Source organism: Plectropomus leopardus, chromosome 23 (genome assembly GCF_026936395.1).
Source record: "Plectropomus leopardus strain MGB_pleo_1.0 chromosome 23, ASM2693639v1, whole genome shotgun sequence".
Classification (NCBI taxonomy): domain Eukaryota; kingdom Metazoa; phylum Chordata; class Actinopteri; order Perciformes; family Serranidae; genus Plectropomus; species Plectropomus leopardus.
Genome location: NC_142198.1, coordinates 2,797,553 through 2,822,145, shown reverse-complemented (window position 1 = coordinate 2,822,145; position 24,593 = coordinate 2,797,553). Strand labels below are relative to the sequence as shown.

Below are 24,593 nucleotides of genomic sequence, written 5' to 3'. Positions count from 1 at the left end.
ATGTTCAAAAATGTCCAATAAATTCTGCCATGTACCGTGCACTTGTTAAAGTCATGGTTAAGTAAAAGCAGTAAACTCAAGGCTCAGACCCCTGGATAAAATGATTAGATTTTGGTGGTCAAAGATCAAGGTCACCGTAACCCAATTTTTCTTGTTAATGCTTTACTTTTTTTCAAATCCGGCACAGACTTGGACTCAAGGATGAACTGATTCGATTTTGTGGTCAAAGGTCAAGGTCACTGTGACCTTATCTTGTGAATGAGATATCTTAAAAACACCTTTATTTATTTTTTTCAAAATTGTCACAAAAGTACACTTGGACTTGAGGACAATTTATCAGATTTTGGTGATCCAAGGTCAAGGTCAAGGTCACTGTGACCTTATCTGTTTTGTGAACGATATATTAAAAACACCTTGATGTATTGTTTTCCATATTTGGAACAAAAGTAACCATTTGCATTATTACTCTCACACAATGGCACAATCAGTGCCGAGAAATCCAACAGAAGAATTTGTATTGCTTTATACAATTTTCATTTTGCTCCACTTTATAGTAGTTCCTGGACATTTGCTGATCAGTAGTTACCATCCTCGGGGTTGGAACTCCTTGGATCGCAATAAAATTATCGGCACAGTTGAGGGGAAATTCTGTGCTTAACATTTTTTTACTTTTTCCTCAATCTTTCAGACATGAAGATTGACATGTTGACATGAAAAACACAATCCATGCTAAACGTTATGATAGCCATGATTATGGGCTGCTTATCTTAAATTTGTGGCTCTTTAAATACAGTTTATTTTGTCATAACTGTGTTATTGAACGGGTGGCTATTTAAATTCATCTTATTTTGTCATCACTGTACAGTTTAGGTATTAGAGACAGTTTAGGTATTAGAGATTATACATTTTGTTAGTTTGACAAACTAACAAAATGTAAATGCATGTGTGCATTTCTTTGTTATGTTAACCATAAAAATGTATCGAAATATGTTATATATGGGATGTCCTTTATTGCATTTGGCTTATTCTCTCTGTGTAGTTCCATATTGTCTTGTGTCAATATGGTGGCATGGCACTTGGCCGCGTCCCAATTTTTTTTTTTTTTTTTTCCTAGCAATGTGAAAGCAATGACCCGCCCTATTCTCGCCCTGATTGGTTGGATGACACCCGTCATCTGCGTTTGTTGGATTGGTTAGATTTAGCGGGTTTGTGTAAGAATACCATGGTAAGCCAATCAGAACTAGAGTACGGCGGAGAAGGGCGGGTCATACTCAAACACTCGCCTCCCTCTCAAAAGGTGCTAACCGAGTTAGCCCTGTGTGTTTGCCATAGTGGTAGCCGGGTCACGAGCTGGTAATGTAACGTCAGTCGGTAAAACAGCAGTTATATTGTTCTGTTCGGGTCGAGACGCACACTTAGGCTTTAAAAAGGTAAGAATTCAACTCTAAGACGATGAATATAAACCAAAAGGTGTCTATGATATCAAGGCCCGTGTCTGTAAAATGTATGGATAAGCTAAGCTAACTCGCAGACTAGCTAGCGATGTGTTCAGTGAAAGCTTAAAGCGTTGAGAGGGATTTTAAATAACTTTGCGATTGGCTAAAATCCAACACAATGATCCAATTATACGTGTTGCCCCCTACGATTGTGATACGTCGGCTAACGTAACTCTGCTAACATTACTCTCGCTAGACGCTAACGAAAGTAAGCCTCGGAGCCACGATGTGCGGCTAAATGAAAACACGAGAGCGATGCAAATGCGACATTGTTGTTGTTTTTTGGTAAATTAAATTTATAGTTCTTGGTAACGTTAGACCTATAGATAATAACCAAAGAGAAACAAAGCAAATCCACTCTGCAGACGCCACTAGCTACATAAAAACTAAATTAAGTATCGGTTTTGTGTTTTGCCCAATTATTTTTAGGGGTCCACCAAAGCAATAGCAACTTTCTGCAAAGGTTACAATTAAAGTCCAACTGCAATAAAATTATCGACAACGGGGAGTGGTGTTGTATTTAACTGATACTGGTAGTGTTGCAATCTAAGTGTTACAACCATCTGTAAAACGTTCCCTTGATTTTCTACAATCGGTTCCGTCTAGCGTTGAGCCACGTGACTTACCATTTGTAACGCTCAAGTATCGACTACTACTTTTTATCATAATAGATTGAATGCGTTTAAACATTATTTGGATACTTCTGATAAAATAAAATTGAAAATCTCTGTGTCTATACTTGGAATTTGGAATATAACAAACACAAAACTTACTCAACTTTACTCAAAACTGAAACTTGAAACGAAGTAAAAGTTCCCATGCAGACACGTTTTTTTGCACTTTTTAATTACTTAATTTTATGAGTACTTTATTTTAATGATTATAAATCAACAATACGGATCATCTGCAAAATGCCAAATATCTGTCTCAATAATCGGCCAGGCTGATAATCTGTCCACTCCTAATATGTTTAATCTCTTATTCTTGTCATCAAAAATGATCTGCCTACTATGTGTGAGAACAACAGGGAGAATTTTACATATTTAAAAAGTGCATTATAACAGAAACTGCAGACTTTTTTAATAAGCATGTGTTATGTTTTTCCCAGACACTGTCAGCACAGTGCAAAAATACACCAAATGAGGCTTTTGCTACATAAATAGCAGCTCTTGAGTTGAATTGTCTGCTGTTTACGTAAGTAAAGGTTTTCTAAAGCTAAAATTTAGAGGGAAATGGTGTTGTTTTGTTTTTAATGTCAAAGTTCTGATGAACACCTGTACAGCATAATTTTGTTATGGTGAATCAGATTAATTTGGATACTGTCACTGTTTAGTGGTTATCCATTGAATAGTCATTGTTATCAGAGTTCATTATCTTGTGATTATCTCAATGCAGGTTGCAGGAAAGCGTTTGGTAATGTGTGAAACATAGGGTTTCCAAAATCACAATACTTATTGTCGATCAAGTTATTTGAATTAGTGTTAAGTCAACTGGTCAAAGCTTTGAGTCCTTAGAATTGTGGAGCCAATAATCTTTATTTCTTGTCTTGTGCCTTCCTAGCTCCACAATGGTGAAAATATTCATTGGAAACCTGTCGCCAGACACCACATCAGATGAACTTCGCTCTCTCTTCTCCCAATATGGGAAGATTGGGGAATGCAGTATTGTCAAGAACTTTGGCTTTGTGCACATGGATGACAAATCAGAGGCGGAAGAAGCCATCAGGAACCTCCACCATTACGAGCTAAACGGCCAGCCTATGAATGTAGAATTGAGTCGTGGCAAGTCAAGAGGATCCACCAAACTACATGTTGGTAACATTGCCTGCACCAACCAGGAGCTGAGGGCCAAGTTTGAAGAGTTTGGCAGTGTGCTGGAATGTGACATAGTAAAGAACTATGCTTTTGTTCACATGGATCGGGTGGAGGATGCCATGGAGGCCATTAATCAGTTAGACAACACGGCTTTTAAAGGTGAACTCTTGGGCTGGGAATAATGGGGAGTTAACCTTGTATGGAAGATGTAGTATGAAGAATATTTAATTCTGTGCTTGTGAATTGATAGGTAAGTTGTGGATGCGCTGCAGGTAAGTAAAAAGAGAAACGTGAAGGCATAACGGTAAGCAGAAGATAATAAGGCAGCCGTTATTATTTTAAAGCTGGTATCCGTAATGTCGCTGGCAAAAGCTACTGTTCACACCTGTTCTGGTTGTCAGTCAGTACAGTTAGTTTAAGGGATAGTATGGATTTTTTGAAGTGATGTTGTGTGAGGTGCATAGTCAGTGCATTACCTACAGTAGATGTTGGTTGGCACGTGCCCAGTTTAGAGAAGCAGGCGGGAGTACTGTAACTGAAGTTAAGTAATGTACCGATGTGGACAAGGGTAGCAGCACTTAAAAAAGTCACACCTATAGAAAACCCTTAATGGCTTAAGTTTCCCATCTATGCTCTTGTCAAAGCCACAAAGCTCCATTGACAAAACCAGTTATTTTATTTTGCTGAACACCAGGTGCAAGAAAGATTTATTGTCATTTTTCTTAAACATGGTTTAAGAAGAAATGAAGAAATGTTGGAAGAATTAAGGAGTCTCACAGCCTGGGGAAAGAAGCAGCTCTGTAGTCTGGTGGTTGGGTAGCGGATACTTCTGTATCTTTTTCCAGATGACAGCAGGGTGAACAGGCTGTGGCTGGGACGCTGTTGGTCCACTGCTGCCTCAATCACTTAGTTTGTGTCATTGTGTGACTTTGGTGAATTTGAACTAACCGTTTTAAATACCAAGGTAACACATAAACATAAAATAGCTAATCAAGGCACCGGTAGATCAACTCCTGTGTTGAGTGAGCTAGTATTACAGTTTTTTTCAATATGATCTAGCTTTGAAGAGAGTGGTAAAACAGCTTCAGATCTCTGTCGTAAAATAACTGTCTGATAGTAAGGGACAGTGGTGAAAACATTCTTAATATAGTGAACACTGCTGCCCCCATCCACAGCAGAACATTGTTTAGCTTCCATGTCAGCGCTCCTGCCTGCTTCTCCAAACTGGAGGGGTGGTGACTGGAATCTACTGTGTCTTGTGCACTAAGCACAAGTAACTCATACAACCCCATTTCAAAAGATCCAAACTATCCCTTTAAACTGACCAGCATTAAAAACCAGAACAGGTATGATCTGACTTGTCAGTTATATAGTGCGGTAGGTGCCCATTTGTGTTTTTTGATAATTCACCATACAAATAATTACCCGGGAAACCACCCAGTTCAACTGTGTGGTTTCGGCGCACATACTTGCCCATGCGGTCAAAGATTTTAGGCTGCACATGCGGTTCGTGCGGACCCTGGGCAGCATGAGCATATATAGCAAAGTTTTATCACGCAGCCCCTCATAGCTAAAAGGAAAGTATAATTTGAGCTGAAACTTTGCTAACTTGACTTAAGTTTAGCACTAGAAGATTGAACGCACAACCTTCCATGGCAACGCTGGTATCGTTGATGTAGTATGAACATCTTTGGAGTACCCTTTTACCACTGCAGGGGGTAGGAATGTGTGAAAGTTACGGATTTCAGCTTTAATAGCTTTTTTTTTAATGTTTAAATCATAAGCCATGTCTTATTGCTGTTTTTAGATTATATTTCAGATTCAGCAAATTGATTGATTAGGAGACTCTTGTATACCAGGAAGGAAATGTGAAGTATATTATTTAGAATAAATGCAGGCATCAATCCTTATTGAGTGTTTTCTTTTTAAGGCAAACTGATGAGCGTGAAGCTTTCGACTAGCCGCCTACGCACTGCGCCGGGAATGGGAGACAGATCGGGTTGTTATCGTTGCGGGCAAGAAGGCCACTGGTCCAAAGAATGCCCTCTAGACCAAAATGGCTACCACAGAAACGGCTCAGAGCCTAAGTCTGATGGATACGATTCGGGATTCGGCGGGCGTGCTCGCAACAGGGGTTATCCGGACTTCAGCGGCGAGCCGGAGTATGATGGCGGCTACGCTCCTGTACAAGGTTTTTCCCGGGGTGCTGGTCACAGTGGCAGCATGGCAGGGTACAGAAGGGGTTCGGGCTACGAGGGCGCAATGAGATACGGGCCGCCCCCAGGTTACGGCATAAGCGCTGTTGCTGACCATAGCATGGCTCGGATGTACGGCAGCGAGGCGGCATACAGGGGCAACGGTGCAGTCTATGGCGCGGTACCAGGCTACCCGGTGCGACGGTCGCCTTATGAGGAAGGGGATCCGTACGGGGTCGTGGACTACTACGAGAAGTACAGGGCCAATTATGGAGGCAGTTATTTTGAGGAACGTCGCGGTGTCCCCTTGCCTGCTCCAGCAACATCCTCCTCCACAGCTATAATGAGGGAGCGTGGGCCCCCCGCTAGCCTCGACCCATACGAGTGCCCTCCCCTCCCTCCTCCACCAGCCCCGGTCACCTCATACTACGCACGTGACCGGAGTCCGATTCGGAGAGTCCCTGCCGAGGCAGATGGATACACATATGAGCGTTCGCGCCTTTCTCCGGTGCCCACCCACCCAAGAAGTTCTACCTACGACCATTCGCGGGATCCGGGCGCTGATCGGGCACGGTATACATACTAGCCTTTGTCCCATACCAGTCAGGTGACAGCTGTCTGACATTTAGTGGATAGGATAGCCTAAGTGCCATTGGAATCACTGCAAATGAAATATTATTGATACGCAGGGGATAGTAGAGGCTAAAGCTTAGCCCTCTGTGTGTGTGTGTGTGAGGAGTTCGGCCAGTAAAATTATGGTTACAGTAAAATTAACCAATGATAGCAAATGAATAGATATAATTGTGAATGGTTGAATGCCCTCACATGCTATGATCTCATTCCAGGTTATACTTTAAAATGCAGTACAACTAATGCTCAGTTGACCACCTTTTATTGTCTTTTTTTACGTGTTGTGGTATTGGCGCAGTTCTGAGAAGGCTTAAGGTGGATTTATAGTTATGCATCAGCTCTACGCAGAGCCTACGCCGTAGTCTGCGCAGGTGGCCTAAACTGTTAATTAACAGGAAACCCCAGTAATGAGTCCCAAAACCCTGGAAGTGAGTTAGCGTTTCAGCACCTCCACTTCCTTTGTCTCAAACTCAATGGGTTTTATTGAATGGGTTTTTGGTCAGAGGCCCGAAATGGCATCTATGGTTAACACAAGCTAAAAAGATTCTCACGTTTTTTTCCACGACAGACAATAGCCAACACCCCACTGTTAACTTTGAAGCTTTTTTGTGTCTTAAAAAAGGTGGTTGTTAGCAAGTGGCTAAATGAGACTACAGAACGACATCACGCCCAACATGGCTTTATAGCCTTAATGTGGTGCGGTGTATTTCGGTTATAGCCTAACATTAAATTCTTACTTATACAGATTGCATTTAGGCATCAAAAATCATGAGCGGTGTTCGTTTGTCAAGATTATCTTGCTGAACAAAACATGTAAGTATCATAAACCTTTGGTGGCCTTTGTTTTCTGCCGCAATCCAAAATCCAAGGGTTTTTTTCTGAGGGAACCAGGGCGAAGCTGACTACTGTGTTGGCCTACAGAAAAATGTCCTCCCCTGGGGCCCTCTATACTTGTGTGTGGTGCGTCTGTGTCACACTGTAGTTACACCTCCAAAATGCCAGTCAGTGGTGGAACTTCTGTGAAATGCTGTGAAGTTTGATTGATTCAAAACACACATCAAACATGGCTTAATAGTGACAATTCCAAACACAAGTACACAAATTGGCTTCATTTTAACCTGAAGCTTCACAGACCAGAACACTTGCTTGACACGTTTAACACACAAATACAAAATGCTAACACTATTCGCACAAGCCTATGGCATTTTACATTGTATAAATTAGCCTTGCAAAGTTCTCCTCCACTCAGAGACAAGAGCAACATTTAACAATGGTAATGTTAGAAAATTCTGCTCAATTATAACCCTTTAAAGTTCACTTAAATAACAGTCTTATCTTAAACGCGTATTCCTCACAAGTACAACATGCTAACGCTACTAGCACAAGCCTATGCTGTTTTACATTGTATAAATTAGCCCAGCAGCTAGCAAAATTTTCCTCTTCTCATTGAAGCCAGGACCAAGAGCAACATTTAACACAGACAACACATATAAAATGTGGTTCAATTACAGCTCACAAGGTTCACTGTAAAGACAATAGTCTTTTTTTATTAGACACGTATTCCCTCAAATACAGCATGCTAACATCATTAGCACAACCCATGGCATTTTACATTGCATAAATTAGCCAAGCGGTTAGCAGACTTTTATCTCTATTCAAATGAAGTAAGGATAAATCACAGATTAAACACAATAAATTGTCCTCAAAATTTATTTTGTTTTATCTGTGAATTAAAAGTAAATAAAAACTTTGTTCCCAGTGATAGAAATTTGCAACACATAGTTATATTTATAGAGAGGTGTGTGTCATGTGTATACCCAGAGCCTACGACGTAAGTACGGCGTCGATTCGACGCAGAAGTATAAATCCTGCTTTAGCCCAAGTGCAGATCCTGGGTTTAGCTGTGACCTGGTTGATAGCTTTTCATGACACTGTAAGAACTGAATCTTTCTGCTGTGAAAGTAGCTTTATGTTTATACACTCTTTAGGTTCAGTTAGTGGAAAAAAAAAATAAATTAGTGCATGGTGCATGTTTTAAAAGTGAGTCTTTAGTCTCGTTAATAAATTTTTTTTTCATCTTCTATATAATGTGTATTTTAGTGTATTTGTGTACGTTCATGTTGTTACCACATGGCAAAACATATAAGAGTACTGAATGCTTCATCACAAACTGTCTAACTTGTGGGCTTAAATGTAACACCTGTACATAATATGGACTTGCACAGAGTAAAAAATGGTTATATCTAACCTTTTGTGAATTTAAGTTGAAAGTTTTTATCAAGCTACATCAAGAGTTTTTTTTTGGTCAGTAGGCACATTGCTTACATCAAATAGATTTTTGTTGCTGTGATAAGTACTGTATGAGGCTTCACATCTTTCGCTTCATCATATGTTGGTGTCATAAAAAAAATGGCCTCAGTTGCCTATGCTGTCTGTTTTGATTTATAACATTTGGATTAAAATTAAAATTTGTTTGTCCAAAGTCTGAAAACTGTGGTGTGTTTGTTTTGTCATTTTGTATATTGTCAAATGGCATTCACAGCAAAGTGCAACATTCAAACTATGAGAAGGAGATTCACCATGTTTAGGGGAAAAAAGGGGGAGTAGAAATGCCACACACGATCACTTATAACTGCAGCTTGGATCATATCAACTCTGAGGTGTTGGCGGACATAATGGCATGGTAACATAGGGTGTGTGGATAAAATGTATCATTTGGGTATTGCTCGCCACATCAGACTGAATATCCATTATAGCATACATATTGGCCAATCCATTCAAATTTTAGGTCTGGAGCTTAGATACTTGGTGATTCTTTGCCGCAGAACACAAAGTTCAAATGATTTAACCCTTAGTGCCAGCTTTAATGTTACACACACTTGTATAACTATGTGCACAAAATGCACTTTCCAAATCATGCTATAGAAAAAAAAAGATTATTTTCTGCTTCCATTGAGTTATTTTTTTAACCAACATCAATCATAATCATCAATTTTTTATTGTTCTATTTTAATTTCATTTTAACCACTTAAATGACAGGTTTTGTCATGATGCCTCTGTATTTTTAGATGGAAAAAAAGTATTTTCAATACTAAATGCAAAGTCGTTTTTTTTATTATCATAGTTTGGGATGTGTCAGTGATTTGCAGTAACATTGATTGTGACAGTGTATATAGTGGAAATGGCATGTATTTTCTCCGTACACCATATATGGAAAAAAATAAAAAACAACAAAAAAAAAACCCAAAATCAGATGGTAAATAGTGAAAATGATCAATTCCAAGTCGAAAGCCCAGAATGATACCCCGCACATTTTTTTGCACTTAACATTATAAACGTAGCAATTTTGTTTGCAGTGTATTTTTTAACTTATTGTTGGTGGGAGCATAAAGGGATTGTTAATCACAGGAGCCAATCAGTTTTTAGAATGAGGATATTGAAAGGAACTTTGCCCAATAGAATACGGCATATGAAGTCTGGCCAATAGGAATGCGTCTTACTACAGCGGCTCATCCCACGTCCAAGGGATCATCCTTTGTGGTGGCCCGTTGGGCGCCATTTTGATTAAAGTAATGTGAGACGGGATTGTAGGCTGCAGTTTCAGATATTTTCTCAACTTAAACAAATTTCTATCAAGGTCGACTGACTTTCGACGGAGTATAAGCCCTTTGAGTGCACCGAAAATGGCCACGGGCGCAAACGCAACTCCTTTAGGGAAGTTGCACCCCAGTATTGGCGCTAAACGAGGATTTGACGCCGGGCCTGGTGCGGGGAACGGGCTGATGCCAACGCCGGGGCCGCCCGCATCCTTTCCTTCGCTACAAGGTTTCCAGCCCCCGATGCCAAGTGCATCTTTTCCGCAGCCGCATCAGTTCAGCCCTGGGCCAAGTTTTGCGACCCAGGCTCCACAGCAAGCAGCCGCGGGCGGCGGACTGGCTAAGACAGGTGAGTTAACCGAACGTCCGCTAACGTTCCAGCCTCGTAATGCGGCATGAGTTAATGCTAATGCTAGCCAGATAATGTGGCTAAGTATCATCGGCTAAAGGCCTCACAACGAGCCCCAGCCTTGCGCCAAATGGGGACAATCCCGCTAACGTTAGCTAGCTAATACCTTTGAGCGAGTAGCGAATAGTAATGGTGGTTAGCTCACGTAAGTTTGTATCATTCAGACTGTCCTCTACCATTGCGTTTGCTCGTAAAACGGCTAACGTGTATCATGAACACTGTAAACAGTACTAACACTAGTAACTAACGCTGGCGAGATTGAAGTTCTGTGTAACATAGGCCATCAACCAATGAACGGTTACCGCTGTGTTATAACGTCCTGCTGTTATTGACTAAATGTCATGCTGAACTTATTTTACATTACACGCTAAGTTTGGTGGATTAAACGTGTTATGGACATAAATGGCTAACGATAAATAGGCATATTTGCGGTCCTTTTTTGTTTCACAGCTTTATTTACCAAATATATGTGCAAAATATGTCACAAAAATAAGATCGGAGACACACGAGAGCACTAATAAATTGACGTTCTACACATAACACAATAAATGAGAATAATCATTCAAATACCAATACATAACCCAAAACAAATCTTTTAAGAAAGAATGGACACCGGCAGAAACAAAAATAATACACGTTCACATCACATCAGGGAGTTTGCCAAATAGGGTATTGTAATAATCTGAAAATGTGTTGCACTATATAAATATATATTATCAAGAAAAGATGGAAAGAGGGATGTGAACCTAAAAACAATGTTTGTGGATAAAGAATTTCCATTAAAAAATGCAAAACCATATTCAAATATTTGTTATTTATATCATCATAATAATCAATTACAGCTTTAAGGGTAAAATCATTAGTGATGTTACAGTTATTAAAAACATGACAACTTAGATTAAACCAAAAATTCATTGTGACATGCCTCCCCCCTCATGTCAAATAATTCTTTGAGCACCCAGCAGGGACTTCCTTGGCTAAGGAAAGGGATATCCAACTTTTAAATGCTTGTATTTTGTGTTTATTACTAATGCCTTCTGGACCCAAATCCTGGTGTCAGGATAAAAAGGCATGTTATATTTAGGAATTGACCAAACTAATATGAGTGCACAATGATACAAGTCATTGATACCAGCCTATATTGGCTTTGAAATGAACTACCAGAGTTAGCCAACATTATTTGAATGAATATCATATACATTGAAACGAATTGTATTTCATGCCTCCATCTACTGGCTATTGTAAATTAAGTGTGGAAAAAGTGGATATATGTTTGGTTATTGGCCAAATAAGTTGATCTTTATAGGATATCAATAAACAATACAATATCATGCATCCCTGAGAATTACACCATTTATATACGAGCCAGAAACTGTGAAAACAGATTTTTTTATTATGTCAGATTTTACAAATATTGACCCTTGAACAAATTATGCACAACATAGACTTCTGTCTTAGAAGTCCCTTAATTCTACATGTCAGGTTAAAAATGTTGTCAAAAATATGTATATAATATACTGTTTTTAAAAAAGCAACAAATTCTATGCTCCTGCATGCACGACAATAGTGAAAAATCAAGGCATTTTTTTAACTCGTGGATGTCGCTTACTAAACGTTAAACTTTAACTTTTATAATGTCTGCCGTGTCAAGTTACTGATTGTGCCTCAGTTGTGTACAGTTTTTCACTCCTCTAATGTTTGCTCATTGTATTTGCCCCCATACTTACATTTGGTTTGAATAAATAATAATATGGTTAGTTTTGGTGGAAGAGAGTCATGCATTTGTCCCGGTCAGTCAGGGAGGCTCAAGGAAAAATATCCCTTGTCTCTCTCGTTAGATTTCGGTCAGAAGAAATCGAGAAAGAAGAGTCGCTGGAGCAGCGAGACACCCGATCAGAAGACAGTCATTCCGGGCATGCCCACTGTCATTCCGCCTGGACTGACCAGAGATCAAGAGAGAGCATATATAGGTAAATTTTTTTTGTTAAAATAATGACACCATTCTCTTTATACTTAAGTTTGCCATGTTATTGTAATTTTAAATGCAATTTTGTTTCATAATATGTCTCATTAATTATATTTGTTTGAGGTTCTAGTTTTCCTACATGGTGCATACCAGCTTTAATGTTACATTTATGTCCTGTTTGCTTACTTCCCAACAGTTAGAGCTCTCTAAAGGCACCCACAAGACGCTTTACTAACTATATATTTCTAATCATATTTCCAATGTATTTGACAGTGGCATTGCACAAAGTGGGACTGTCTAATTTTGCTCCAACTGTTGAGACAAAGCAATCACCTCCAATGGTTATAACTGAATGATGTAAAGTTGTAATTAAGGTTATCTCTCTTTAATGGAAGTGAAGTGGTTCTGCTTTGTTTCTGTGGTCTTCTGGTTTGCATACCATTGGGCACCCATTAGCAAGAGGACTTTGAGATAGATGATTAAACACAAGTGCTTGCTGATATCTGTCCTGGGCTTTTAGGTCACTGCTCACTGTCTTGCTTGATCCCCCTACACATCATCAGTATTGTTCCTGTGCATGGAGGCGTTCCTCATAATGTCCTAACATGCCAAAGTGTGCTTCTGTTTCTATTGGTCCAAGTGTGAGCAATGCTGCTTCAATGGCAAGTCAATCCAACATATTTACATTACTAAACCAGTTAATTCAGTGGGCATTGCAAATTGGGAAACACTAGATCTCTGTTACTGTGCTCTTAGTTTGGCCTGTAAATAAAAGGTAATATGAAATAATTTGATTTGAATCTCAACATGCCTTCCAGCAGCAGTGTAGCACCAGCATACTGCCTTCACAGGCCCTCAATGGGGTGTTCTGAAGCAGATAAGTCCTTTTTTGTCAATAACTGACATCGTTATTGATTCTGTTCACTCATTGGTAATGGTTGTTCTTCCTTGGTATGTAAACATTCATTTGTGCCCACCTTCTGTTGGTCACATTTCTCGTTTCCTTTGCTCATTCAGTAGATCCCCTAAAACAATCCAAGGGAAGCGTTTTTAAGATGAAAATCGCTGTGAACTACAATTCACAGGTTCTGTATTCATCTCTATAATTCAGAGTAATTGTTTGGGTGACCAGTGAATCTCTGTGTTTGGGGGGGTATTTCATTACAGCTTTCATAATGTGCATGGGATGACTGATTTATTTATTTTTTTCATTGCCTTCCAAATGTAAGAGTTGTCTCTGTCACTGCTGCCCCTCAGTGTTAGACCTGTGGAGTGCAAAGAGTGACCACGATCACCTTTTTTTGTTACTGAAACGTGCAAAACAAACAGATCAATCAGTGATTTTTAGACTCCATGTGTCCTTCAAATGCCAAAGCCGTTAAATATAATGTGTGCAGTATCTGAAGCCATGTCTTCATGGATGAAAACCACCTGTTAGGCTGAAATATGAATGGTTTGGCAGGCATTTTTAGGAATCATGGTCTAGACATTTACTGATGTGGCCATGTTTAATCATTGTCTGGGAAGAGGGTAGTCCAGTTGCTGCTAATGTAAATGACCTCTAGAACATACGTGTTCCTCTGATGTCCTCCGACATGCGTAAGTGGTCTCATGCTTTAGAGTCTTACCAGATGTTCATTTGATCTCCCTCTTATTTTTGATTTAACAGACTCACCATTTGTCTTTACCTCAGTAATGTTTGAGACAGTGCTCTGATGTGCAGAGCGTTGTCTCCCTGATGTTGTTGTGGTAACCACATTTCTCTCCATCCTTGTTTTTCTTTCCTAACCTGAATTCTTCCAGTCCAACTGCAGATTGAAGACCTGACTCGTAAACTGCGTACAGGAGACCTGGGAATCCCTGTTAACCCTGAGGACAGGTCGGAAAAAGATTAAACCCATGAACAGTAACATTTTCTCTACCTTCTTGACTTTTTGGAAGACAAATGTTGATTATATGTGGTTGTTAGCCTAAATCTCAGACTGCATAGTAGTGTTAGCTGGCAGAGGTAGAGTTTAGGTAGATATCTCCTGAGTGAAGGCATTATTTAAACTGTTATTTACAGTGTCAAGTCTAGTGCTAGAAGAGACTTTATCCACTTTAATATATTTGTAAAGCTCTCAGTCTGCTACACCATCCCATTACAAGGAAGCATACGTGATTGTGTTTTTCCTGCTAGCTTTAGCCTTTTTTTCAATATACCCGAGTAGCTTGCTTGAATTAATAATGGTAAACTTTACAGGTAGAACAAAATTTGGTAAGATAAAGGTAAGGTTACCTACATGGTAATGACTAAGAATAAGACATAGTGATGATGATTATTTTAAACTGTACAGTTGAGTGCAAAAAATGTCACCATCCTTTTTCAAAACCTTTTTTTAGACTGTCTGTTAAACTACAGCCATTTTTAAAGATTGGATATATGATTTTTTTTCCCCCCTCAAGACGAGGACACTGTTTGCAATTCCATCAAAATAAAACATTCTGTCAAAATTAAAAATTCAATTTTTTAAAATTGAAAATTCATATTCCTTTAAATATTCTTTCAGTAATCTGATTAAGTGCAAAATCATACTAACTGAAATTTTGAACAAATAGTTTAAACAAATGTATAAAGTTGAATGTTAGTTTTTTCTATGAAAGCAACAGTTTGAACACAAATTCTTCTCTTAGTGTCCATTTTGTGGATTTTCCTGAGCTTTTTCTGGTTTTCATCCACTGCAGAATAAGTTTCTTTATAGCTGTAATACCATCCTCAAGTTAAGTGTTTTGTTTTTTTTTTCTATATTTTTTTAATCAAACCAATTGTTTATAGATTTTTTTTCATGATGTAATGGAAAACAGTGTTTCAATCTTGGGTTAACAAAACCCTTAATAATTGAATTTAATGTAATTTGGTAAGAGATGGTGTCCTATGGTGAAGAAATAAGGGGATATAAATACTTAGGCAACCAGTAAGTGCGAGTTGAGTTTAGATGTATTTCAGCTGAGATCATTTAGCAAATCACTGCCAGAACGAAGCTAACTGTCTTAAATCTATGCACCTTTTTATTGGACTATTTCTCACTCTGCTTAACAGTTCAGTGGAGACATTGCTTCAGCTTTAGTCTTCTAGTATTTATGCATCATGGTTTCATCCACTGATTGTTTAATGTGTCTGATGTAGAGTCCTGTGTGAATATATGAATACATATATGATGCATAATGTGTAAAGATTTTCCTCTGAAACAGGTTTGGGTCAAAACACTTAAACCATTTTTTTTAAAGCCTTGAATATTTAACATCTTGCTAGTTTTAAATCGTTCAGATGGATTGGCTCTTTTGAAAAAGTTCGCTGGTACCCAAAGGTTCACACAAGCCCCATCAACATGACCCTGCCTAACTTTTTTGCTTACTGAATATTATATAACTGTTTGCCAGTGATGACTGAGCTCATGGCTTGTTGCCTACATAACAATATACCAGTGATCAATAGGATCCGGATATAGCAAATGATTCTGGTCATCTCTGGTTTTCCCATAATGTGGCTTTAAACATTTCCACCCAGGGGGGAGGGGGGGCGTGTTCCAGTTTTCCTTCTGGACTCTTGAGCTCTGGAAGAGAACTGCCAGAATTGTATGTGTTCTGGAGAAGCAGTGGTCAGCTTGTAACATAGTTTCCATAAGGATCTGTTCCCGCAGGACGTGGCTTGCTCTCAAGAGTGTGTGAAGTTGACCTTTTTGTTAGCTAGAGTCCCTGTCGCCTGTACACTGTTTAGAGTTTCTCTTCATAATCAGACATTTCCACAGCACTCTTATAAATCACTCCCCAATCTAATGGGACAGAACCAACTGGGGGTGTTTCAGGTTGTCACCGTTGGAAGTTTGAAGCATAAAAGGAAAATCCTATTATTATTTTTTTTTTCTCACTCTTCACATCACATGGACACATGTGGCTCTCTGATGGGAGAGCATAGGAAAAGGTGGATATCTAATCTTAATTCCTTTTCTCTAACCCAAATTACCCCACATCAGCCTAACCCTTTTTCAAGCACAGAGCCTCCTTAACGCAGCAACACAGGTTTTCAGCATCCAAGGGGAGGTACGGACCTCTTCCGCCACGCCAACACCAAGCAACTCTCAAAGCCAGCGTTTCTGCTTAGGATTGCGAATTTTGCTTTGGTTTCTTTTTCCTTACCTCCCAACTTTCCTTTCTTGTAGGCCAACAATCCTGTATGCAGGTTTAGTTATGGCCATGTTATTGTTCTTTTTTTTTTCTTTGTGGTTAATGCCCCTCCAGTGTATTGGGTTAATTACCACTATACAGCTTTGGTTGCCCCCTTTCTACCCAGAATTGTATAAAAGAATGGACTCTAGCCTTTGCAATGTCAGTGCAGAGTTCCTACATAATTTTCTTTTTGTTTTGAGTTCACTCTTGCACTGGCCATGAGTCACATAGTCTGCCTGAGAATTCTCTCAGTAGATCCAAATTTCTACTTTTAAACAATTGAAATTTGTTTCTAAGACATTGACTTAAAATTCCTGATGAAGATTTGAAATTCTTAAAGTCTTAGTTAGCTGTAGGGAGCCTGTGTGATTGTTAATGGCAGAGCTCCACTTCTCGAAAGGTATTGATGATGTCTGTCTTGTCTTTTGTCTGCCATTTTCAGGTCTCCCTCTCCGGAGCCCATTTACAACAGCGAGGGCAAGAGGTTAAACACCCGCGAGTATCGCACGCGAAAGAAGATCGAGGAGGAGCGTCACTCCCTCATCACTGAGATGGTTGGACTCAACCCTGACTTCAAGCCTCCTGCCGACTATAAGTACGATTTAATTATTTGTTGTCCACCTGTTTTTATCTATAGACACAGTCTGTTAAGTTAATTAATATCCTTTGAAAGCGAAGCAAATTGTTATGATTTTTTTTTTTTTTTTAAAACATACAAGACAACAACCAACTTAAACAAGACATGGCCCAATATGATTTAAAAATATATATTTTTAAAAAAAGTTACAAGAAAATCTCATGAAAATAAGTAAAACAAATAAAAGTTAAAAAAAAAATGTTTAAACATAATTTTTAAATATAAATTTGAAATCATAATGTTTTGGGGACATTTTTCTCTATATTTAGTATAATTTTTAAGAATTGAAAATATTTTTTAGGTTATTTTTTTGTCATGATGCTCATTGCCTTTTTTTCTTGTGTTTTCGAAAGAAATCAAACCAATTTTCTCAAGTGTCAAAAGTTTTAGCTTGTGAAATGAGCTGAATGTATTAAATTCACTGCCTGGGATCCAAACTTCTGCAGTTGTGACACTCTGTAGTTTTTTAAAATTGAAAACTCAATATATTAATCTGTGTCCCGTGTTCTAAATGAGTTAAATTTGGTTGTGTCTGAAATAATAAGTGTCCTCACTATGACTCATATTAAAATGCACCTGCTCTGTGCTGCAGGAAAGGTTTCCACTCAGGCTGAGCTTTACGGGGCTCAAGCATTTGCTGGTTCATTTTTACCATCATGGACAAATTATTGTAGACCTACAAACTACTTAGAATGACTTGAACAAAGCAGCATACTAACTCCAACAAATCTAAGATTTAAGATTTATTTACTTATTTTAACAAACACTGAAATGAGATTGTCCTCTGAAAAGAAAAAAAATGCACATCCAAATTCCTTCATGAAATGAATACCTAACCAAGTAATGAAGATCCCAATAGCTGACTGTTTGGGTCCAGCCCTAGTCTCAAAATTTGTCGCTAGAAGCTTTCTAGAATACAATGCACATACTTGTAAGTTTAATTGGAACAGAATGCTGGTTACCAGCCATGGCAGATGAAGCTCATGATTGTCTGCGTCCAATCACCAGCTGATCGATAGCCATTGTTCTCTGCTTGCTTCATCGATCGAATATAAATTTAGGCCCTGCTCAGAAATCAATGACATCCGCATTTCTTCCTTTGCTTCTCCAAACTACCAAAAATGATGAGCTGCCCTGCTGTAGCCTTTTTGATGAAATACCAACCCAAACAAAGCTTTGAAGGGTTGCTATTATGGGAATATCTGCATGAATGGTTTTTGATTTTGTGCTAAGAAAACAGTTGATTGGTGCTGATACACATCTGTATGGTGTAATATAATAATTATGTGCCCACAGTTCCCTCTAGGAGAAACAGAAAGCTGTTGATTGCTCCTAGTAAATGTTTGTTTATTTATTTATATATTTTTTTCCCCACAGACCTCCGGCCACAAGAGTCAATGACAAAGTTATGATCCCCCAAGATGAATACCCTGAAATCAACTTTGTTGGTCTGCTCATCGGGCCACGGTAAGGCCAACTTAACGTGACTACTCTGTTGCATTTTTGACACGCTTTACAAGAAAGAACGTTACCAGCCAGTACAGTTGATGTTGATGTGAGCTAAGCTTCCTGCTTTTTTTTTTTTTTTTTTTTTTTAAATCTCTTTTTTTCAGTGGTAATACACTGAAGAATATTGAGAAGGAGTGCTGCGCCAAGATCATGATCCGGGGGAAAGGTTCAGTGAAGGAGGGGAAGGTGGGCAGAAAGGACGGGCAGATGCTGCCAGGGGAGGACGAGCCTCTGCATGCTCTGGTCACCGCCAACACAATGGAGAACGTCAAGAAAGCTGTGGAGCAGGTTAGATGGCAGCAAGTGCCATGACACTCCTATCGAGACACTCCCCATTTGCTCAGCTCTTTACACTGAAATGATCTGATCTGAAGATTTTTACTTCAGTTTATTGCTCTTTTTATTCGGTCTGCCTTTGCGACTGTACAATATGTGCAGTATTTGAATGCTGAGAGTTGTGTGTCCACAGATTCGCAACATTCTGAAGCAAGGCATCGAGACACCCGAGGATCAGAATGACCTACGGAAGATGCAGCTGAGGGAACTGGCCAGACTCAACGGCACGCTGAGGGAAGACGACAACAGGTCAGTTGCGAGATGATCGGTGATGAATGTCCTCACTGGAGGATTGAAACGCAAGTGTGTTGTGGTCAGCTGCAGCTACAGAGTGTGCCTCTTTATCTCTGCAGGATCCTTCGTCCCTGGCAGAACTCTGAGCCCCGCAGCATCACAAACACCACCCTCTGTACCAAGTGCGGTGGAGCAGGCCACATCTCCTCTGACTGCAAGTACACCAGGTGATGACCACTTCATCAGTTCACAGTATTTAAGCTGAAGGCTTGAAGTGTTTATGTAGGCTTACTAATGTTTTTGTAACACTGTTTGCTGTTTTGCTTTGTACAGCTCTTTCGCTGCCCACAGAGCAACAGGTGGCGAGCCCCCTCAGTCGGCTCAGGACAAGGCTCGTATGGACAAGGAATATCTGTCCCTGATGGCTGAGCTGGGGGAGGCTCCAGTCCCCGCATCTGGTGGAGGACACAACAACTCCCCAGCAGGAGCACCTCGGGCCACGGGACCCAACAGCACCCAGCCACCGCCGGTATGACTGCAACTACACAATATTTCTAGACAATTAATCTGTTGATTGTTTTCTCAATTAATCACTTTTTTGGTCTATAAAACTTGAGAAAATGTGGATCAGTCCCAAAGTTCAAATAATGTTCTCAATTACTGTATTTAGTTCTGTCAAAAACCTGATGATTTTCAGTTTAGTATCATGGAGGAGCAAAGACACGAAAATATTCAAATTTAACAGGCTTGAATCGCTTTTATTGAATTGCCTTTTTTTCTTTCCCTTTAACTATTACTCAAACCAGTTAATTGATTGACTGTTGCAGCTCCAACTACCAATAAGTTAGCAGCACACATGATTCCTCCTCTCGTGAGTGTGTAAAGGAGCTTAAATGACGGGTGACTGTTTGCGTGCAGCAGACGCGGCCTCCCTGGATGAGCTCCGCTCCGGCTGAGAACAGGAGCTTCCACGGCATGCATGGAGGGCCTGGTGGCCACGGAGGACCCCACAGCTTTCCTCCCCCGATGCCCAACATGGGAGGCCCCCCTATGCCCCCCAACCCCAACGGCCTGCCTCCCCCCTGGATGCAGCCCCCTCCTCCTCCCATGGGCCAGGGTCCAGGACCTCACGGACACCCCATGGGTAAGAGCTGACATGAAGTTTTTACTCGTCTAGTCGCACTCAGACGGGACTAACATTAAAGGGGAAGTGGGGATTAAAGTATTCACTGGACTTATCTGTCATTTACCCAATTGGACAGCATTTTACCAGTCAACTGTGGCTATTACTACCGACCAGTGCAGATTACTTAACAGTCAGCCCACCTCAAGGGAAATAAATCCTGTCAAAATGAGGCTTTAGGGAGTTGACAGATAGTGGAAGCTGATGGTAAGTAGAATAAAGGAAGTAGGTTTTACTTCTGTATGATATGGTGTAGCACAAGCTTTTTATAGTCTGTGGTGAATGCACACATAAGCTTGTTTGGCGTTATAAAACCATGAGTGAGTATTCTTGTCCACATTTTGTGCACCATGCGGAGTAAACGGTGGCACCCAAACTTCAGTATAGAGGAAAATGTGTGACGTTTTGTTTCCTTGCAGGCCTGCTGCCTCCTCCAATGGGCATGATGCCACCACCACCTCCTCCCCCCAGCAACCAGCCGCCTCCGCCCCCTTCTGGACCCCTGCCACCATGGCAGCAGCAGGCTCCACCTCCCCCTCCAACCAGCAGCATGGCAACCAGTACACCGTTACCCTGGCAACAGAGTAAGATCACACAAAAATTGTATTTGAAACCAATCCGTCATCTTACACCCAGTTTACATACAGTGTCGGCGTAAAAAACAATTCAGACGATTCTTAGTTCAGTCCTATTTTTCCTTGCGCTGGAGGCTACAAGGTCTGCTGTGAAGGTAATAACAACTTCTAACAATGTGACAACTTTGCAAAATGCCTCAAATAGTTGGCTTCTCACTGCCAAGTACAGACATGTTTGTTGTGTGAAGTGCTGCCCAGAGACAATTTGAGTGACCTAAATGCCGAACATTGTTTCAGACGGACAATTAATGGGCTTTTATTTGTAGACATTTCTTAATGAACTGCAGCCTGGTCATCAAAAAGGTCACATTCAGGTCAGCTAGTTCTCTTGTATCTGGTTATGGTAACTGCACGTCCTCGCTGGAGTTTGCACACATTAAATTCCCAAAAATAGGCTGGTTTCCATTAACCCTCAAATTGCGACAATTGAAATTGTCACTATAAAATACACCTAATGGAAACACGTCAAATTTGAAGAAAAAAAACCTCCCATTTATAACAAAAAAAGTTTTTACGCTTGCATGAAGTGGTATTTTGTACTGACACCTTGCACCCTGCAGCTACACTATAAGGTGATGAGTGAATGGTTGGCGCTTCAAGGATGAGGGAGGATGAGGGAGAGATGGGGTCCTGACCCCCGACAGTTTCAAAGGTTCAGGAGAGCAAGCCGAGCGCCACAGAGCTGACGCGTTACATGAGAGCAAACCCAGTGACCCTCCGACTGTTTGTTAGTGGTTGTGACACTTAATAATTTATAAAGTTTAAAATGTAAAAATCAAACAGTTGTTCAGTGCTCTAAATTATTCTGTTAAATTTTGTTTAGCATGAAGCTGAAATGGCAAGTGTTCTCTGTGCTGCAGAACAGAGTGAGCTGCGGGGGGCTCACGTGTTTGCATTCAGTGCTGCTCACACCGACACTGAAGTGGCTCGACTCAACAAGAGTCAAAAACGCGTTAATAACAGTTGGGTAAAATTATCATTCTTGTCACTGTATGTGTAACTGGTACAGCAGCAGGACCAGAAACACTGAAAAGTCAATGGTTAAATTGAAAAACGAATATGTACTCAGTTATCAAATAACCAAATAAACAGGCCGAGGAAACAGAAGACCTGTTCTTTATTGTGGAATTCATTGTTTATATAGTTAAACCACAAAAAAATTTGAGGTTTCTTGCAATAAGTAATATGATCAAAAATGCTGGTGTTGGCTGGTAACTTAATAGTAATACCCTGACAGGGAAGGAGCGTCGCACTCATGCCCAGCCCTACAATGGAGTGATAATTTGGTGTGTCTGTTGTAGTGTGAACGTTCCGCTGACAGCAAAGAGTTAAACTCTAGCTTCCCCCCCTGCAGATACCACCACCACATCCAGCCCTGGCACAGGCACCCTGCCTCCATGGCAGCAGCCCCAGCAGCCCGCAGCCTCTGGAGCCCAGCCCCCACCACCCATGGGCACCCCGTCCATGGTGCCGCCTCCCCCTGGCGTCCAGCCCCCACTGCCTCCAGGCGCACCCCCTCCTCCCCCTCCACCACCTCCAGGCTCAACCGGCATGATGTATGCCCCACCACCACCCCACCACCCATGGACCCTTCCAACTTTGTCACCATGATGGGGATGGGGTACTGGCATGCCCCCTTCGGCATGCCTCCTGCCCCCCCCCCTCCTCCCCCTCAGAATTAACCCTGCCACAGAAGAATCGTCCTCCCACAGGAGCTCCACTTTGTGGATGTGCGCTCACAGAAAAAACATAACCAGTGCTTTATTTTTTATTGATCCTTGATATTGTGAAAACATCTCTGAAACAATGAAAGGTTGTGTTAGTACAATTTGTAAAGTCGTGTAACTTTAGTAAATGAGTTATTTTTCCTGTTTTTAAAGTTTGTATGAACACACGTGTGTGTGTATACAAACACCAATGCTCCTGGGCACGCGTCCTGCATTGCTCCCGTAGTTTGTCACGTTACTTGTATACCAAATAAACTGCTCAGATAGCCAGCCAGAAGTTTAATTTCTGCCTCATCGCTTCAAATGTTCAATTCTTAACACTTAACTATTATTGGATTTAATATATTGAAGTTCAACTTGCATGATTCATCGTAAAGGCCTCACTCACAGATTTATACTCCTGTCATGTTCCCTGTGTTGGCTTTGAGTTGAATAAGAATATTTTTGTAATAATGAGATGTGAAGTGTATCTTAGTTCTGTCAGAAAACCTTTTTGTAGTACTGTCTGATTGTTTTTCAGAAATACCCAGGGTTTTAATCGTCTTTTCTTTCGTTACTTGCCTGCGTCTCAGTTGTGACATTGAGTTTGAAAAGGGAGACTCCACGCTGCACCCCGCCAGCCTCGGACCCCCTGCACTACTTGAATGCTGAGAATCTGATATATCCTTGTTTTTCTGCATCTCTGCTCTGACAAGACGCTGTGTGCAGTGTTTGTGTTGCTTCTGCAAGGACAAAAAAAATCACTTTTGTCCCTCGAGTTATTAGAAGAAAAAATGTTAGTTTTACTCTGTTTCTGGAATCAGTCTGTTGTGTTACGGCGCTTGCCTGAATGAAAAGCTGTTGAAATCTTGCTTGGTTTAGTATTAAATTGATTCATTTCACCTTTTTGTCATTGAGTACGGAGTGGTTTCTCCTTTCATGGCTGTGAGACCCTTTGTGTCAGAATGCTTGCCAAGAGTCTTTTTTTTCAGGCCAGGACCTGTTAGCCGCCTCGTTCAGATGTGTTACATAAGCTCGTTTTGTCAGGGGGCCTCACACCCCCTCGAGGAAGCTTGGACTGACAGAGACATTCAGTATGTGGTTTCCAAAAGAGGGAAATTAAAAGTCTACAGTTGCCAAAGTCACTTTTCTTGTGCTGCATTCATACACCTTCCACTTGTATTGAAACGTTGAATTCAAACAATTTGTTAAGATTTGTCAGCAAAACATGGGGAAAAAGGCAATGGGCAACTTGGCAAGACATGTCCCACAAATTGCAAGAAATTAGTTAATTTATAATTTATTTTTTTTTAAAGCTGGGTTAAATGTCCATAGAACTACATTTATATTTTGACCAATTATTTTCAACACAACTTGCATCAAGCAATAACTTCTCTCAATATAAATAATAAATGTATGCATTGTATGGTACAGTCCTACTATTATGACAGAGACAGCAACAAATACAGAGAAATAACAAAAAGAAAACACACCTGCATCTGTTTACACATATAAAAAGTTTCTTGCATGTGTATTATAGAATAAATAAATAAACTTTAAACAATAAAATATGAATACAAATTCATATCATAGAATTATATTTATAATTCAAAATATTTTTAGTGACTTACATAATTTTTAAGCAACTTTTTCCAGATAAATTTCCGATATATATCATATTATTGTTACCGTGGGTTTTTTTTTTTTGCCAATGATAATCGTCAAATTAAAAACTGATATGGTGCTAACGTTGGTTCCATATTGAGAGATCAACCCAGCAAAGTGTTTGCTTTATGGTGACAATGACATGGCTTGAATTAATTTTCTAGGACAAAAATTAATTCTAATAGCTAAACTTTCTCTCAAACTGGCGTTTTAATACTTTTACTTATTTAACTTGTCACATTCAATTAAAACACAAATTGTACATGTCCTCATAGCATCTCTCTGCCTCTGTCAAAATTTGTATGTATTAAAAAACTTATGGTGCAGTTCTTGTCTAAAATTATTTGAATGAACGACGCAAAATGAACAGATGAAT

At 40.0% G+C, this 24,593-nt stretch overlaps 2 protein-coding genes across 2 annotated transcripts; both read left to right on the top strand.

Annotated features, from left to right (window-relative positions):
* The first annotated feature begins 1,269 nt into the window (after positions 1-1,269).
* On the top strand, positions 1,270-8,626 carry rbm4.1 (RNA binding motif protein 4.1). The gene is made up of 3 exons (XM_042512225.2): positions 1,270-1,430; positions 3,057-3,469; positions 5,241-8,626. The coding sequence occupies exons 2-3, from the start codon at positions 3,064-3,066 to the stop codon at positions 6,089-6,091; spliced, it is 1,257 nt and encodes a 418-aa protein (XP_042368159.1). The 5' UTR covers positions 1,270-1,430; positions 3,057-3,063; the 3' UTR covers positions 6,092-8,626.
* Positions 8,627-9,677: 1,051 nt separating this feature from the next.
* On the top strand, positions 9,678-23,460 carry sf1 (splicing factor 1). The gene is given in 13 exon segments (XM_042511990.2): positions 9,678-10,080; positions 11,979-12,110; positions 13,910-13,985; positions 16,755-16,907; positions 18,327-18,416; positions 18,563-18,746; positions 18,928-19,043; positions 19,148-19,255; positions 19,362-19,557; positions 19,947-20,172; positions 20,631-20,795; positions 22,201-22,416; positions 22,419-23,460. Coding segments are annotated over 13 exon segments (2,034 nt in total). The 5' UTR covers positions 9,678-9,818; the 3' UTR covers positions 22,529-23,460.
* Positions 23,461-24,593: the final 1,133 nt, after the last annotated feature.

Coding starts and splice junctions, on each gene's coding strand:
- rbm4.1 (XM_042512225.2), top strand. CDS start 3,064: ATGGTGAAAATATTCATTGGAAACCTGTCGCCAGACACCACATCAGAT. Junction 3,470..5,240: donor AGACAACACGGCTTTTAAAG/GTGAACTCTTGG, acceptor TTTCTTTTTAAG/GCAAACTGATGAGCGTGAAG.